The 18509-nt window shown below is 38.0% G+C and overlaps 1 protein-coding gene across 2 annotated transcripts in view; it reads right to left on the reverse strand.

The window, feature by feature from the left end:
• Positions 1-2333: 2333 nt before the first annotated feature.
• The window catches only part of LOC122661277 (uncharacterized protein At5g49945-like), a 42150-nt gene continuing 25974 nt past the window's right edge, over positions 2334-18509 (reverse strand). For both annotated transcript variants that reach the window (XM_043856626.1, XM_043856625.1), the window contains 2 exons: positions 3007-3210; positions 2334-2909 (listed from right to left, as the gene is read on the reverse strand). In XM_043856626.1, the coding sequence (XP_043712561.1) occupies positions 2682-2909; positions 3007-3210 (432 nt within the window). In that variant the 3' untranslated portion in view covers positions 2334-2681. The remainder of the gene's footprint in view (positions 2910-3006; positions 3211-18509) is intronic.

Here is an 18509-nt window from a genome sequence, read left to right on the forward strand (position 1 = left end):
TCATCTCCACTGTTACAGTGGAGTGGAATAAGAAAATTTTCTAGTTGGGTCCTTGATTCAGCTGATTGGAAGTAAAGTTGATGTAGAAGAGTGGAATTGAAATGAAAATACTTTTTGCTCTGAAAATCAACATTTTGTTGGACTTGTGGCAAAGTTTGGCAGTGTTCAGTGAGTTCGAGGTGTATATGTTGTCATTGTTGGCAATAGTACATTGGTGATGGTGTTTGAGAGGTGCTTGGCGTGTCTGAGAAAATCCAAGGGTGTTTTGGTAATTGTGCATATGTTCTAGCGATGTGTACAGTGTTTTGTTGTGTTTTGAACTTTTGATGCCCAAGGGTATTTCAGTAACTTTTTGCAGGACTCTGGTATGGTAGATGATGTGTTTGGTGCTTATTGATGAGTTTTGGATGCATTCAGCATGTGGTTTACATGAGATTATGCATGGTAGCATGTTGATGAGTTTTGGATGTTTATAAGGGTGTGAGGCCCACTAAGGGCTTAGGTGGTTTGATGAAGTGGCATCAAGATGTTAATATCTGTGTGAGGTGGCAAGAACCGCAAGATACAACGCCACATGGCCTTTGGCTCAAGCCCAGCTGGGCTGGAGAGGATCGGAGGTTCAGATAGGCAGCAGCATGGCCACCAGGCCCCATGCACGCAGCAACAGGGCCACAAGGTCAAGGCTGGGCGGCAATGGCTCTTCTGTGTGGCAGCAACAGGCCATGTGGCAGGCAAGGGGCATGGCCCCGCGTGCTGGGCAGCATGACCCCCCACACAGCTAGGCGAAAATTCCATGCCTTGGAAAAAATCTGAGGTGTTTTTCTTAAGCACAAGCTACTGGTAGTTAAATTCGAGATCCAGGGCTCACAATGAGCCATGTGGGTGAAATGCCAATCGAATGAAGCGTGCAGTGGCTTTTCCGTCGGGTTCTTGCGTGCGGACTCCCATTGGTTACGTGTGTCAATATCCCGGTAAGCCACGTAACATCGAGATAGCATTTACCTCGATATTCCCTTGCATGAGCTGTGATTAGCCACACAGATATGCATTTATATACAGCACTACATTAAACAACTTGTCAAAGCTCACTTAATTCGGTGATGCGCTCGTCGCACTCGTGCCCATGCAACTTTCAGTACATCCAAATGCTTGGAAAATTAATCTTTTTGTAGAATTTGTCTGTTTAATAATGACTCATCCGAGTCAAACCTGATTTTTCAACTATGGTTTAATTAGACTATTTCCATTCACTAATAATAATAATAATAAAAAGAATAATCAACTGGACCTGAAATGATAGTTATACCACTTTAGCAGTTGGTATTTTTGTTCCTTAGTGTGAGTCTTTGTTAAAGCTCTAGGAAAGGTACGAAGCCTTGCACGAGACTTTTCTCGAAAGACCATGACAAGATTCGACTTCCACTAGGGGAATTTTTAATTTGCATTTTGCTGTACAGAAATAGGGCTGAATTTACCTTAAGAGATGGTGAGGGCTTAGTTGAAAAATATTATTACCGTCTAATCCGTTTAACTGCCTCATTATCCGTTCCCGTTCAATTCCGTTCCGAACTTACTAGCAAGGGTGAGGAGAAGGTGAGGAGAATGGCCAGCACTGTACTTGGATGCGCATCAGGGAACAGTGAAGGGCATTTTTCGACCTCCAACATATAAGGTAGGGAAGAGGAGGGGGGGAGGGAGTGATGATGATGGTAGATTTGTGAGGTGAACCCTTCTCCACAGTGAAGGAAAACTTCCACCAGAAAAATATATGTAAAAGTGTAGATTATGTAAACATGGTTCTTGGCCAAAAGGCAAAAGTCTCAGAGGAGGCCAGCTCAGGTTCACATACGAGAACATTCTGGTATGCCCCCAAGTCCATCATAGTTGCTATGTAGCAGCTACAAAGGACTCACATTCTGAAAAAGAAGCTAGGCAGGCTGTGAATCCAGCATAAGTCCTCAGGGATTGGTCTTTCTTTTAGGTCATTCTGTTTGAAGTGAGAGGTTGATCATCGGGTTCTCTCTCCCTCATTGTAATTGGGATTTTTATCCTGTAGATCAAGGTCAGATGTCAGAACCCAGGTTCTTTATTTAACAAGCAGAAACACCTTTCATCGAACAAAATAAAATAGCAGGAAAATCTGTTTTGGCTCAAAGTTGACCCATGGATAAGGAAAAAGCTGGGTCTGTCACTGAAGTTTATGACCTCTTCCACTCGTCCAATCCATTAAACCATTTAACTCTGTTCCTAAGAATAATCTCAAAGCCAAACATTCTGTATCCCACAAATAAAATCCACATCAAGAGTAAAAATGAAGAAGATCCAAAATGTGTTCAACAGTTCCCATTAGTCTTCAAATTGAGTGCCCTCACACCCTTCAAATTGAATGCTAAAGTATTTTAACTAGAAACCTGGGAGAGGCAGAGGCCAGGTTTAGTTTCCTCAATGAGTCAATCGGTTAATCCCCCAAAATCTTTTTAATGGTTACACTGGCTAACATATATGTAAACAATGACTAAAGTACACTGCTGCATGATGAAGAAACTACCTATCTTGGATAACAGAAAAATTATACGACATCCAAATAGTTTGACTGCAACCCAAGCAAAAATTTTGTGAGCGAGCGAGAGAGAGAGAGAGAGAACCATAGAGCCCCAATATTGCCAGCAACTAAAATGGATCTAGTGAGCACGGGTCATCTTCACTTTTGGCATTGCCTTTTTCATCTGACGTGCTCGCTCTTTTGCTTCCTTTTTGCGAAGTGCTTCTCCACTGAGCTTCACCTCAGCCTCTTCTATCTTTTTCTTCTCTGCCTTCCTTTTCTGCAAAGCTTCCTGCCTAGCATTTAGATGCTCTTTGTAAATCTCTTGGGCAACCTTTGACCTAGCTGCTTCTGTTTTAGAGCGGACCTGAAGTCACAAAAAAAATTAAGTAAAAAATCATGAATAGGACCAACAAATGATCAAACTAATGGCAGTCTGAATAGAAAGGTAAACGAAAACACACCTGCGAACTGACTTTGTAACGGCCAATCAAATCAATGTAGTATGGTACAAGAGCCACCAATCGGGTCATGTCAGCCATGTGCTTGGCATCTGGAAGAGCAAACTTGAAATATAGCATTTTCCTGTATGTGCCCGAGTGTTGATCAGAAAAATGCATCAACATGAACCCTTTTCCAAATTTCTCGAATGCTTTATCACCAAAGACCTGTGTATAAAGATTAAAACGCAAGTGAAAGTCCAGAATTAAACATTGTATGCTGGCCAGAATGAAAATAAAGAGAAACCATGGATGGCGAACTCCAAATATTTTGCCAACAACCTAATCAGGTTACATGATAAAGTGATATGGTAAGTAAAACCAAGGTTTTAAGTATTGATAAATATCTACCATATTGGACTGATAGGTATCTCTTTTGGCCCTTACAAACACACATAATTGATACATAAAAAAACACTTATATACAGAACTGTATCGACTGTATCGAATTGATCGGAATGATTGATATTCCATTACAGACCGATACACTCGATACATAGGCTGCCATAAAACCCAAGAAATCCCAGCTTTTAAATAAAAATTCTTATTTTTTTTGGCCAAAAGTCTAAGTAGTGATCCCATCTACACCCAAAAAGGGGAGCAATTAAACAAGTAAAAATTTGCATTAAAACTCATCAATGTAGAGTTCAAACATCAAAGCAACAGCCTGAATGGGAAGGGGAAATTATATTTTCTTGAATCCTAGTTTTCCTTCCTTGCTTTCGCCAAGTATCACATCTAACTTGGAAAAGTGACCTAGGATCTATCCATTATTTATATTAAAAAAAATATAAATAATAGTGAACTTATGAGGAAATTCAAGTTCCTTGCTTTAAATGCAATATTCTCCTATATATGTGCTTTGTCTTGCATGGATCTATGATTCCTATGATTTTTGGAACTTTCTGCATTTTTCACTAATTTCAAGAAATTAAAATAATAATAAAAATATGATCAAGGATTTAAGTATCGGTATCGGGTATCGTATCGGTCAGGCGATTTTAAGAGACGTATCGTATCGTAGCGTATCGGAGATACGTATCGATCGATGCAGAAACGCATGAAAATGATCAAAATACAAATGAAAATACACTTTTGGACACAAAAAACAATATAAACAAGCAATTTGTGTCATATATCATGCATATATCTTGGTACAATAAGACCACCCAATGTCTTGTTGTCGCGGCATCGTCCTAAATACCAAACAAAAGTAGATAACTATATAAGATATGTATTAAACAATATTCAAATCCACACATCAATAATTTATACAAGTATAGACAGACATTATGATGCATGTCATGCATTGCATCATTTTCATGTATTTACTACCTAGCAAAGTTGCCCTAAACAATATTTAAACATTTTTATATTTTCTACAACTAATTACACATTATTTAATTTTTCAAATAATGAAAAAAAAATGACATAATGTACTACATATATGAATCTAACTCTTCTCTTCTATTTCAGCCAATTATACATTTTATCAAACTATAATGAAAGAGTATAGATGGAAAAATCATGATTTTTGATATTTTTTTAAGTATTTTATAAATTCAGAAAATACCCAAAAAATTAAAAAAAAATACAGATTTTTGGGTAAATGTATAATCTTGTTGGGATGGCATAGATCTATACATAATGTACTACATATACTATATACATTAGCATTTGTTTTAAATTTAAGAAGAAAATAAAAAAAAAATCATTTTAAAGAAGGAATTTTCAGTTTTGGGTAAAATATGCCAAGGAAACGTGGATTTGAAGTCAAATATTTGTAAATGTATACAAAGAATGCAATTTCTATGTTAGTTTAATATATTCATTTTGATTCATACCAAAAATTAAAGATTTAAGCAAAAGAATCAAGTTTTTTTCAAAAAACTTACCTTTCCCTTCAAGAACAGCTTTTGATTTCAAATGTGGGCTGTTAGATGCACCAAATGATGTGATTTCACCAGCGTTAGGGTCGTTTTTGGCAAAGGATTGAAAGCCCTCAACAAATCTTACCCAAAAACCAAGTTTAAATGTGTTTTTTGAAGGGTTTCTCAAAGCTGGAAAGAGGTTTTTTCCGGCAGCCTGCTCAAAGTTCGACTTTCTGGTTTTCAGAAATGAAATGGACATGTGGGTTTTAAGTAACGATACGTATCAAGTCGTCTCGATACGTATCGATATGTAATAACGATACGTATCGAAACGTATCGAATCGTCTCGATATGTATCGTTATGTATCGGTCGATACATATCGAGACGACTCGATACGTCTCGATACGTATCGCTTTTTTAAATATAACGAAATAACATTTTTTAAAACTCTCGGCTGTATCGATACGTATCGTATCGTATTGGTGCATCTCGATCGATACGTCTCGATACGATCGATATGTCTCGATACAGTCGAGACATTTGCATTTTAAAATAAAAAAAGATACGTCTCGGCCTGTATCGTATCGACCACGACCGATACCAAGACGTATCGGCCGAGACGATACGATACGGTCCAAGACTTAAATCCTTGAATATGATACATTTTAGCATTTTGGATTTTCAAATGGTCAATATTTTTCTTAATCATAGTTGTCACGACGTCTAGGTGACCCAAAGCGTTAAGAGGGGCCTCGATGCAAGGCGACAACAAGTCACCTGCCTATGCCTAGGTGTCGCCTAGGCGACGATTGACAACTATGTTCTAAATAGGCATGTCAATAGATAGTTTTACGTTCTTGAATGATTTAAATGTTCAATTCTTCCCAATCCTTCGAATCTTTTTATATATTGATGGGAAAATGCAAAACACATAAATAGGGTTTTTTTTTTGCCCCCCTCTTCAAGTGATCTGAAATTTAAAAAACAAAATGCATACTTCGGCAGATTCGGATAATCTTGAATTATTGTAATCCATAGTTGTCTAGGCGCTGTTTTTTTATATTTGTATTTCATTTACTTAAGTTATTATCCATAAATAAGTAAATACTGGATTTTTTGCGATAGGTGAAATTTTCAACTTTCTAATGTTGAGTTTTTTTTCAAATCTTGAAATTCCATAAATCTTAATATAGTAAAACATTGCTAAAAACCCAAAGTGCGGTAAAATATTCATTTGTTTTTATATTTTAAAAAAAAAATCATTCAAAGCGATTTTGACAGCATCTACACACACCAAATAAGGTTTGACCGAAACATAACTCCTTCAATATAAATCAGATTTATGCAATCTTGGATTTGTTGGAAAGCTAATTATGTGTTCTACCTAATACAAAGTCTCATGTAAAAATAAATCATTTGATCAGTCAAACTTCTTAGAGAACAAGAACATTTTTCTAAATCGAGAGCAGTTTAATTACTTATTGATAAGATCATATTTTCTAAGAACAGTATAAAACAAATGGACATTTTGATTGTTTCAGACTTCCAATAGCTTGCTTCTTCAATTCTGCCGTCTTCTAGTTCTATGTTGATTTTTTATGACTTTATGTGACTTAATATTGATTTTTGATTACTTAATGCGACTTAATGTTTATTTTTTTTATGACTTGAAGTTGCTTAATATTGATTTTTTATGACTTGATGTGGCTTAATGTTGATTTTTGATGATATAAGGTACATATTGTAGCATACTAAATAATGTTAGAAAAGAGGGAAAATAAAAAAAAAAAATAACACTTGGGTGCCTTGCCGCCTAAGCGCTTAGACACCCCTCCACCGCCATAGGTCGCCTTGCTGCCTTGCCACCTTGACAACTATGTCGTAATCTATAAAGTGTTGTTCTGTTTGTTGCTAAGTGCTTATTATTAATAAATACATGTTACCTAATGTTTGTTTAATATGTTACTAAAAACTAGTAGAATGGTTAATATGTATATTAAAAAAATACTTAGTAACTTGTTTATATGTTAAAACTTACATATCGCTTACTTGATTTGGACCTTTGAGGTCTACTTTTGGCTAGTACACTAATACAACAACAACAACTTAGCTTTATCCCAACTGAATGGGGTCGTCTACATGAATCCTTGTGAAGGCGAGATATAAAAATTAAAAGAAAAGAAAATGAACACAACAACATCAACTACAGACCAGTCTATTCGATGTCATACTTGAAACAAGACCTAAACTATGCATGTCTTTCCTCACCACTTCTCCTAGGATTATTTTAGGCCTGACCCTAGCTCTTGTAGAGCCTTCAATCTGAATCAAATCACTTCTCCGAACTGGAGCATCTGAAGCCTCCTTTGAACATGACCATGCCACCTCAGACTACTTTCTCGTAGCTTATCTTAAATTGGGGTTATACTCCCAAACCAGCTCTAATATGTTCATTCCTTATTTTATCCTTTCTAGTTTTGCCACTCATCCATCTCAACATCCTCATCTCCGTAAAGCTTAGCTTATCTATATGACGCTTCTTAACTGCCCAACACTCGATGCCATATATCATAGCCGGTCTTATGGTTGTTCCGTAAAATTTTCCTTGTAAGCTTTAAAAGGATCCGTCGATCACATAGCACTGCAGATGCACCTCTCCACTTCAACCATCCTACTTTAATCCTTTGTGAGACATCATCTTCTATATAACCTTCCTTACTGATGATTGATCCTAGATACCTAAAACGGTTACTTTGTTGAATCTCCACTTCATCAACTTTCACCCCCACTAAAATTACATAACATAATACTCTGTTTCCGTCTCCATAACTCCAGTTTGGCATTAATGCCATCTTTTGTCTCATCTATCAAAACAATATCATCAAAAAAAAAAACATGCACCAAGAAACCTCTCCTTGGATGTCTTTGGTTAACTCATCCATGATAAACACAAACAGTAAAGGGCTTAAAGTTGATCCTTGATGTAACCCAACTGTAATTGGGAATTCTCTACCTTGACCCGCCACGGTTCTTACACTAGTCACCACACCATCATACACGTCTTTAATTATGTCCACATGTTTACTTGAAACATTTCTCCTCCGTAGCACATGCTAGATTAAATCTCTAGGAACTCTGTCATCAGCTTTCTCTAGGTCAACAAAGACCATATGGAGATCCTTCTTGCTCTCTTTATCTTTCCATGAGTCTCCTAAGTAGGTACATAGCTTCTATTGTGGATTTTCCTGGCATAAAACCAAATTGGTTCTCCGAAATAATGGTACCTTTTCTCAGGTAGATTTCAATAACCCTATTCCATAATTTCATAGTATGACTCAATAGTATTATGCCTCTATAGTTGTTGCAACTTTGGATGTCGCCTTTATTTTTGTAGATTGGGACCACAATGCTTCTCCTCCAATCATCTGGCATTCTCTCAATGCACATAATCTTATTAAACAACTTAATTAACCAAGAAAAGCCATAAATTTCTATGCTCTTCCATACTTCAATTGGGACTCCATCTAGGCCGGGGGCCTTGGCTATTTTCATCTTTCTTAGTGCTTCTTTTACTTTAGAAACCCTAATTTTACGTATATACATCCAACAGGTGACTTGATGTGTAGTGCCTTGTTCCGGTCCACTATAACTCGGATTGGTTTCATTAAGTAGGCTGTAAAAATAATGGTTCCATCTCTAATACAAAAATTGATTTCCAAATCGTCTTGCTTAATTGCTTCTTATTATTTATTAGGACTTGACGTTGCACTTGCAAATAAAGATTTGAATAAAATTAAAAAAGATTCCACTAAGACTCGGACAAACTAAAATTGGTTAGATAACATTATTAATTGCTTATTGATGGTGCATTATGCTTAAAACCACTAGTTTTGCATGTATTATGAGCATATATCCATGTGTATCAAAGCATATCTGAAGCATATCCAGTGTCTCTTGCGTTTCTCTGATACGTATCCGACATGTCTTTTAAATTAGCTTTCCGATTTGCTGCCCGATACCAGTGCTTTAAACCTTCGGTAAAACAACTGTTTTTCTGAAAAACCTAAGAGACATCAGGGTAAGAAGTTCTATTGCATTAACCAGACTCTATAGTGAATCATTCAATCCAAACAACATATTTGTCTGATAAACTAAGAACAAACTAAATATTCCCAGTGTTGCAATATACACCACAAAACATATATAAAGGGGATCAGTTTGCATGGCCCACCAGGCAAGCTTGGTTGGGTGGCTTTCCTTGTGACATTTGGCAGCTTAGCAGCTGCTCAAATTTAGTGGACATAACCAAATTACTGTTTATTCATGTGGTAATTTCAGCCAAAACAAGGTTTACTACATGGCAAAAATTATGCATAGGGATCCAGCAGATGAGGCCAACTCAGTTACCGCAGAAGATTATAGCATAGATAGGCATTTTGTATAATCACTAGTGACATTGGCACCAAGGTTCCCGGTTAGCGACTCCAGGTCTGGGGCACTGGCTTATCTAGCACTAATCAAGCCCCAGAAAATGGTCAGAAAAATCAACCACCCATAAAAAAAAAATGGCAAAAAAATTTTGGTACCGAGGTCTAAACATGGCATCTTTGGACGAGCATACCTCATCTGCCACATGGAAGAATGATATGGCAATTCCTAAGTTAAGTATCTAGGGAATGTTATGAACTGGTCAAATGTCAAATTTCGGACCCAAAATTCAAGAATATGCGTCAGTCCTTGTATAGGAATACTATCTCATATATGTCGATGCACCCTCTTAGTTGTCCAGGTTCTGTTTTGCCACTGGGTCAACTTCGAAGGGATGAAACTTGATATGTGAGCAGAGAACCTTGGGCTACCTGTGAACAAAGTTCCAGCCCAATCTGAGTTGTCATGTGGCATAACTAGGTGCCCCATCTAAAGGTTCCATGTTTAGGCCTCAATACACAATAAATAAAACCAATAAGGTAAATTTTTTGGAGATTCCATAGGAAGTGTGGTTTGGTCATAATATTTTCCAACAACTAAATGAGAATGCAGATGAGTATATGGACACTAGCATGGGGAAAAGGGAAGTGACTTTATATCCAACAGAGATATAGGCATCTAAATCAATATACAAATCATGCTTCTTAATTTTGGCAAGCCTGGTATCATTTTCTAGTATGTACAGTATTTCTATTCTACTATACTTCCTTCACAATATTGATTCGATGCAAAATACGTATCAAACTTTGCGATCATTCAACATAAGAGCTGAATCACCAAATTGTGTTAAGAAATTGAATATTGTAAATCATGAACAAAGAGAGAGAAACATGTGCTACCCTGTGATGCAGGTTCATGCTTCCTAATTTTGGCAAGCCTAGTATCATTTTTTAGTATGCACAGTATTTCTATTCTACTATACTTCCTTCCATAGTTGTCATGGCATCGCAATGGCAACGCCATGGCGTCCTGGCGCTGGAGAGGGTTGCATGGCGACCTACGCCATGGCGACCCTCTTTGATTTCTTCTTCCTGTCTCTCTTTCCCTCTTCGATTTCTTCTTCCTGTCTGCGATTTCTTCTTCCCTCTTCGATTTCTTCTTTCCCTCTTCAATTTCTTTCAATTTCTTCTTTCCCTCTTCGATTTCTTCTTCCTGTCTTCTTTCCCTCTTCGATTCTTTCGATTTCTTCTTTCCCTCTTCGATTTCTTCTTCGATTTCTGAATTTTCTTCTTAAAACTTGAGAAACAATAGAGAAAAAATAAAACATGGCTTGAGTATACATCTATAAACACATTAAAAATAGAGAAAATAAAAAATAAAACATGGTCGACATGCTCACCATGGCAACGCCATGGCGGGCGACATGTCGATATATCGACGTGACACCCCTCCACCGACTTGGATCGCCGTGACGCCGTGACAACTATGCTTCCTTCACAATATTGATTCGAAGCAAAATACGTATCAAACTTTGCGGTCATTCAACATAAGAGCTGAATCACCAAATTGTGTTAAGAAATTGTATATTGTAAATCATGAACAAAGAGAGAGAAACATGTGCTACCCTGTGATGCAGGTTCATCATAGAAATTGGCTTATTTCTTTAGAAATAGGCCTAGGGTTGGGTTATATACATGTTGGGCCTTTGTTCCCAAGGGTTTCTATTTATTAGGCCACTTTAATGAGCCTAAACTAGGGGTATATAGGTTGCATACGGGAATAGCCGAATAGCCCAATACTTAGTTTATTTTTCTGTTTTTTAAATTGAATCGGTTCAAATTGGTTGCATCCAATTGGTTCAATTTAAGTGATCATGTGACTTGGTTAAGTGGTCATGTGATGTAAGCTGGGCTGGATTAGGACTCTATAAGTCCAGCCATGTTTTGAGTCTATTTCCTTTAATATTCTAGTTTCCTAGTCAATTTCAATTACCTAATAGATTAGGGATAGGGTTAGGCCTTTCCTTTTTAGTGTCTAAGTCTATTTTTGAGTCTTCTATGTAAGTTTGTAAGGGAAGCCAGCATTGAACACGAATTTTGATTAATAAAAACTCAGTTTTATGCTTGCTGCCTTTGTTGCTGCTATTGCTCCCTTGTGTGAGTGTTGCCTTGTGGATCTCAAGGAGCTAAGGTGAGTGGACTCTCACGACTCCTTGCATCTGTCCAGTACCGGGAGGTTCTTCTTCTTCTTCAATCAAGCTTCTTCAAGCTGCTGCTGTTGCTGCCTTTGAAGGAGATCAAACTAGTAAGTAATTTTAGTTTCCTGCATATATCCTTCCCCTCTTCATCCTCTAACCTAATTCATCCTTTCCCATAGACCCAATCGGATCACTACAGCCAGCTTTCTGTCCCCTCCATTAAACCTACAACTAATAGCATTCACCTTCCAACCATCAGATCTGTGCCAAACTTCCAGCAAACATCCCTCCCTCTCCCTCCTACACTCGATCCCAATTTGAGTCCCATCTAACCATCTAAAACCTAGTTTTCAGCCTAGATCCTTAAACCTAAAACCCGAAACCCTAACCCTAATTCTGCAGATTTTCAAACTTAACCAAATCCAATTATTTTTATCCCATAATAACCCCCTAGAGCTGCATATTAAACCTATATAAGACCCATTCCCAAATTCCCATCCTAAACCCTAGAATTAACCTAAAACCTAGTGCTGTCCATTCGAACCAGCAACCCCTTTTGCTATTGATCATGTTATCTGGCTCCTAGTAGGTCTCCTACCTACGTAGGACTACATTACCCTGGCTAGACAGTAGTTTCACAAGGCAGCCAAATGATAGATTGGAGCAGCATAAAACGCAACCTCTCTCAACCCAGAAGATATGGTACCAAAATTTTATCACATATGCCCTTTTAGCAATTTATATAAAAATTGACCCCGGAAAGTGAAGCATACATCTAAAAAAGAAAAGAAGGTAAGTGGTCAGATTTGAATTGACTAAGTTGATAACTTGGTCTAGAAACGTGACTTAGACCAGACTCACTGCTTCAAACAGACGGAGCAAGACTTGGTTGAGGAGCTCTGACCTGACCTCAACCACTCGTATAGCAATGAAACCATTTCAAGTTGCCAAAAGTGGAGCACAACCAATTGAAGTTTACGATCCTAACAGAATGGAGCATCCAACACCTTGTCTTCGACCCTTATTTTGTTTGCTTCCTATCAGAGAGGTTTCTCCCATACTGTTTCTTAAATAAAATACCAAATCTTCACTGAACCACCCCCACCCCCCAAAGAAAAAAAAGAGAGACCTGCAGCTTACCCAGTTTATAGAAGATAGACAGATACTAAATTCCCAACATAACATATTCACGTGCAAATCACCCAAATACACAAGGCATGACTTGATCTGGGAGCACTTTGATTCTTGGCAGGCCAACCTGATCTATTCAGAGGCGTAAGTAAAAAAGTGACCTTATTAGCAGAAGCCAGTTTGTCATTCCTTTAACACTGACATGAAGAGAGCTTAAAACCCTTTTCTTTGTAGCCTCAATCTTGAAGCATATATTTAACATACTAGCTTTCTATCCGAGGCATAGATCTAAAGGTAGACCAATTAAGTAGATAATTTGATTACTAGTGGTTTAAGCTATTTCTAGTCACGTTAGGAGTCATATTTTAGCCACCATTCAGGCACACAAAATTAAGAAATAAAGGCTTTCTTGCAATCTTGCTTGCTGGTTCTGTGGATTTCAGACTCTACTCTTGTGGGATTCAAGAGTGTGTGCTCAGTGGATTCTGAGTGTTACCTCTATGGATTCAGAAGCAGGGCTTTGGTGGATTCCTGATTGGTTGTCTCTCTAACTCTATTCTCTTCTCTATCAAAACAGGTTAGATTTCTGAACTTTCTATACCTGTAGGTACCTGTTTCTGCCTTCTTTTAGTTCTGTTCTGCTCTAATTCTCACATTATTTTTTTGGGGTGATAGAGAGGCCCCAAGGAGTGTTGAACTCAACTCATGACCTCTTAAAAGCATAGCCCACAGTTTCAATAATTTCAGAAATCCTAGTTTCTCTAGGAATCCAAGTCTACAATATAGTTCTATTTAAGTAGAGTTCTGCTTTCAGTTTCTTTACAATTTTGACTATGTTTATTTGTCCTAGTTCAGGCTGGATTAGGTCTTTATAAATTCAGTTCTGTTATGATTTGCTTTTCTTTATCTTGTCAGAGTCCTAGTTGATTTAGGACCTCCAACACAGCTGGTCAATTGCGGGGTTGTTGCTCAGTTTTTGAGTTTTTTTAAGTATTTTAATGGCTAATTACGTAGCTAGTTTGGTTACTAGTTGGTTTAGGCTATTTCTAGTCATGTTAAGAGACATAATTTAAGAGTCCATATGTTTTCAGGCACATGAATTAAGAAATAAAGGCTTTGTTGATTTCTGGTTCTGTGGATTTCACAACCCCACTCTTGTGGGATTCAGATGATCCTCAGTGTTGCCTCTATGGATTCAAAAGTGAGGCTTTAGTGGATTCCAAGCCTGCAATCAGGTGGATTCCTGATTGGTTATCTCTTTGATCCAGTATTCACTATTCAGCCACAAAGAAGAGGAAGAAAAGACTTTTTTGTAATTTGGGTTGGTTCAATATTGATCAGTCCCTAGTTCAAAGCCAGTCCTAATTAATCTTAGTCTAATGAGTTAGATAAGTAGCCTAATGGGTTATATCAATCATGGGCTGGAAACTTTCTATTGTAATGGGCCTATTTTGAAAAGCCCATATATGAGGAATAAGTGGCTCACACGAATTTAACTAGTTAGTTGTATCTAGTCCCCTAAAGCTGTGATGGCTTGGGGTGAGACGACTCTTCAAGTTATATCTCTTATCTTACTTACTTTTTCATTATTATTAACATGTCTCAATTATCGTTGTATTCTCACCTCCCTCTAATCCTGTCTATTGAGGATTTGGATTTTGTTGCAAGGACTGAATCAGGATCCCATTATTTGGTATCAAAGCAAAGACTAATGGTAGTTCTAATACTCCAAACCAGATCCTGAACTCCATAGCACAAGTAATTTACATGTTGAAGCAATTGACTGATCATATGACCATGATGGAATAGCACTTTGATTCCATATTTACTCGGAGTGATAGACGACCAGTCCAATCGATAGCCAATAATACCCATCAGAATATTAACCGAACAGCATTTAGAAACACTCCTCCGTCAACTTTTGAGGAGCCTGTGCAACCATACTTTGATCAAGGCACCCGCAGCGACGCCAAGATAACACTCACAAAGTGAAGATGGAGTTGAAAGAGTTCAACGACAAAGAGGCAGTGCTTGACAATTCTAAAACGGAAGACCAACAGATAGAGGATTCTCATGTAAAAGTCTATGGTGAAGAGAAACTGATGCAGACTACACTGGACTGACCCAAACCCGTTTGGGAACCCAGATGGAGTTGAACCAGGTCCAGTTTGAGTTTTTGGAGTCTAGTAGGATATTTTAGGAGATTTTTATTTATTTCTATTTTGGGGTTAACATGCAATATTTTATTTTGATAGCTTAAGTAGGAGGCAACTACTAGGATTTATTGTCCTAATTAATTTGAGTTTTCAGATTAAAGTAGGTTTCCTATCATGTTGGGTTTCTTTTTTATTTAAGTACATGTAACCGTGCAATTAGAACTGAGATCTGAAGAATGGAAAAGTGAAGCGTTTGTGAGTGCCTACGTGACCAGAGTGATTGTGAGATCTTCTTCTCCCCCCCCCTCTCTCTCTCTCTCTCTCTCTCTCTCTCTCTTCTTATGCAATTTCCCCTCTCCCCTACAACTTTGATATCCCTTATCAGATTTCTCCCTACCCTAACCGCCGGCCCCCCACCAATTTGGTATCATAAGCTTCCCCCCATATCTTTACTGTGTTACAATTCTTTCACAATAAACAGTAAACAAACCCTCCGTTACAACCCCATCCCTCCCAATTGTTGCAACACCCCATCTTCCTATTTCCATCATCACACACACAAAAAAAATATAAAATCGACTCTGTTGAAAACAAAAGTCAAACCGAAACCCAACCCTCCCCTACGTTATCAACTTCCACCCTCTTTTCGATCTCGACTGAAAACCCTAACCGCAACCTTTGACCCTCCCCTTGATTCCCAGAAACAAACTCCCCCACTCAAGCCCCAATCCCTTCCCTCCTGATTCCCTTAGCAACCCCTCCCTTTACTTTTGCTCCATAGCTTCGATTGGACCCTCCCCCTTCTAGGATTTCAGCGAGTGAAAAAAAAAAGTAGAGAAGAGCTAGCGAGAGACAAAGAATCAAGAGAGAAAATATATATATATATTTACATTAGGGGGCAAATGTGAAACTTTGACAAGGGTATTCTACGTTGTGCCTAGGGTTTAACCCACAAAGGCACATTAACATTCTAAGCCCGGTTAAGGCCACATTTTCCCTCTAATGTATAGATGTGACTGAACTGAAGTAACATACATAATGTCCGTTTGCTAGTTCAGAGTAAAACAAAGATCGACAATATTCATCCGATGATCTACCCATTTGTTGGAGCCTCTCTATGCATATGTACATAACCATTCCAGTCATATGTCCGTCTGTCATACTACTATTAGTTTTTATGGGCTTAATTAATTATACCCTAACCTATTGATGTGGGTCCATGGGCATAAAACCCGGTTTGAGACCACTTTGAGGTTAATGGGGGTATACTAGTCCTTTCCATTGTGGGGGTGGACATGGATTAAGGTTTTGTATTATAAATACACGGTAGTCGCTTGATCTCATTTTTTGTTCTTCCCACCAAAAATTTGAGAGGTGCAAGTGAGACAAGAAGAATGTGGAAGATCCAAACCAAGGTTTTTGTTCATGTTCTTCGTGAAGAACTCTACCAAGTCTTCTCCAACATACGTGGGTGCAAAGTACACATAGTTTCTCCCATATTCTTTATTCAATCGTGTTCTAGTTTACTACATGGTTATTAAGGCGTCGCCATGGCGCTAAGGCGGTTTTATAAAGGCAAGGCGATTGGACGCCTTATGGTATGTTAGTAAAGCGAGTGCTTTGGTCTCTAAGGCGTCACCTTAGGTGCCTTAGGACGCCTAATCCTCTGGGCGGTCGCCTTAGTGTCTCTTTTTTTAAACTTTCTGTTTTTTACTTTTTTATGTTGTTTAAGTTATTATAATTGCCATACTGTTAGTGGTTGTATGGTTTGGTTCCATGCTCTGAGAAGCATGGAATCATATGTTTAAAAAAAAAAAAACAAAACCTAAATCGATTTCAACTCACTGTCTCACTCTCACTCACCCATAACCCATTTGACCGAAATGAGAAAAAAAGAGAGAATCTGCGCAAGAGAAAAGGAGAAAGAAGCAGCGGCGACTCACGAGTCACAACCTCACTCCTCAGCCCAGAAGCTATCACCGACATCCGGCGACTCTGGCGAGGCGATAACATCTCCAGCCTTGTAAGTATTGTGCTTTTTCTTTTCTTTTCTTTTCTTTTTTTTTTTTTTTTTGCCTTTTTTTCCTTCTAAATCGAAACCCCTTCTAACCTCTCCAGTCTCCACCACCCATCGACGTTTCCATCTCCAACCGTCCAGCCTCAACCTCCACCGACGTCCGGCAAGGCGGCGACATCTCTAGCCTTGTAACTTGTAAGTATTGTGCTTTTTTTTTTTGTTTTTTTTTTTGTTTTTTTCTTTTTTTCCTTCTAATTTCTAAACCTAAACCCCTTCTAACCTCTCCACTCTCCAATCTCCATGGACGTCTCCATCTCCAGAGGTCCAGCCTCAACCTCTACTGACGACATCTTCAACCTCCACTGGCGACATCTCCAGCCTCAACCTCTACTGGCGACATCTCCAGCCTTGTAAGTATTGTGTTTTTTTTTTCTTTTTTCCTTCTAACCTCTCCACAATCCACAGTCCACTTTCCACCGACATCTCCAGCCTTGTATGTTCTTTTGTTTGTTTCTAAAGAGGATTGTGGAGTTTGTTACCAGTTCCTTTAACTTCATTGAGTTCATTCACTCTTGTCTTTCTTTCTTTTCCTCCTTTTTTTCACAGAATTGAATGATTTCTTTATTGGACTAAAATGAAGTGATCACAAGACCAGAACTTGTAACTATTTCATATTTATGAATGGTTTTGTAGTTTTGTTGCATGATTGGAAATTGGAATACTATTCTAGTACTCTTTACTTCTATTAGTTTCTATTTTTAATATATTCTTTACCAACCCTTTATTCTTTATATTTAATAATTTATAATGTTGTTTCATATTTATATGCTATATTGCTATGATAATATGATGAACTTAGTTTGTTAATTTATTTTTTTTATGAATATCTTGCATTGGTTTGACTCTTTAATATTTATTTGGCAAAGAATAGAATTATATAATTTTTAATATGCTATTTGTGCCCAATAAAATGCTTATATAAAAAAAAGAACACTAGAACGCCTTGTTCGCCAAGGCGACGCCTTGTGGCCGCCCTATTGCCAAGGCGCTTAGGAAGGCCCTCAAACGCCGTGGTCACCTTGCCGCCTTGATAACTATGGTTTACTGTATGGAACCTGTTTAGGGTTTCACGAAAACCCAAGGATATTCTAACAACTACTCCATGTCAAGATGTTGGGGCACATGAATCCCTCATTCAGGTTATTTCCCCCTGAAACAGATACAATTCCACATCAGGCAGAATAATCGTTACCAGTCTGGGCTCGATAGACAACACATTTGACCAGAATTAGCCCCATTCCACTCCCTTCTGACTTCTCCAAACTCAATCAGAATATCTGAATCATTCCTTACCCATCCTCTCCCAACCCCTTCATTCATGGTATATGAAGTTCCATTCATATACTTAATGTAGTCCTCAATGAAGTTGGTGATTTATTTTCTTTCTTTTTTTACTTTTCGTGACTTCACAAATCTCTAGAACAGTCAAAAATATAACAGACAAGGACACAGATAAAAACAAAATACAAGGGATTCTAGGGAGGGGAAAAAAGCTACAATTCGTCACAGAAAAATTCATCTAGAGTGGTATTGGACAACTCTAAGTTACATACTAAAGGGATTGAGCTTCACAGCCCACAAAGCTCATATGTGAATACAAAAAAGT

The sequence above is a fragment of the Telopea speciosissima genome, chromosome 5 (assembly GCF_018873765.1).
Source record: "Telopea speciosissima isolate NSW1024214 ecotype Mountain lineage chromosome 5, Tspe_v1, whole genome shotgun sequence".
NCBI classification, from domain to species: Eukaryota; Viridiplantae; Streptophyta; class Magnoliopsida; order Proteales; family Proteaceae; genus Telopea; species Telopea speciosissima.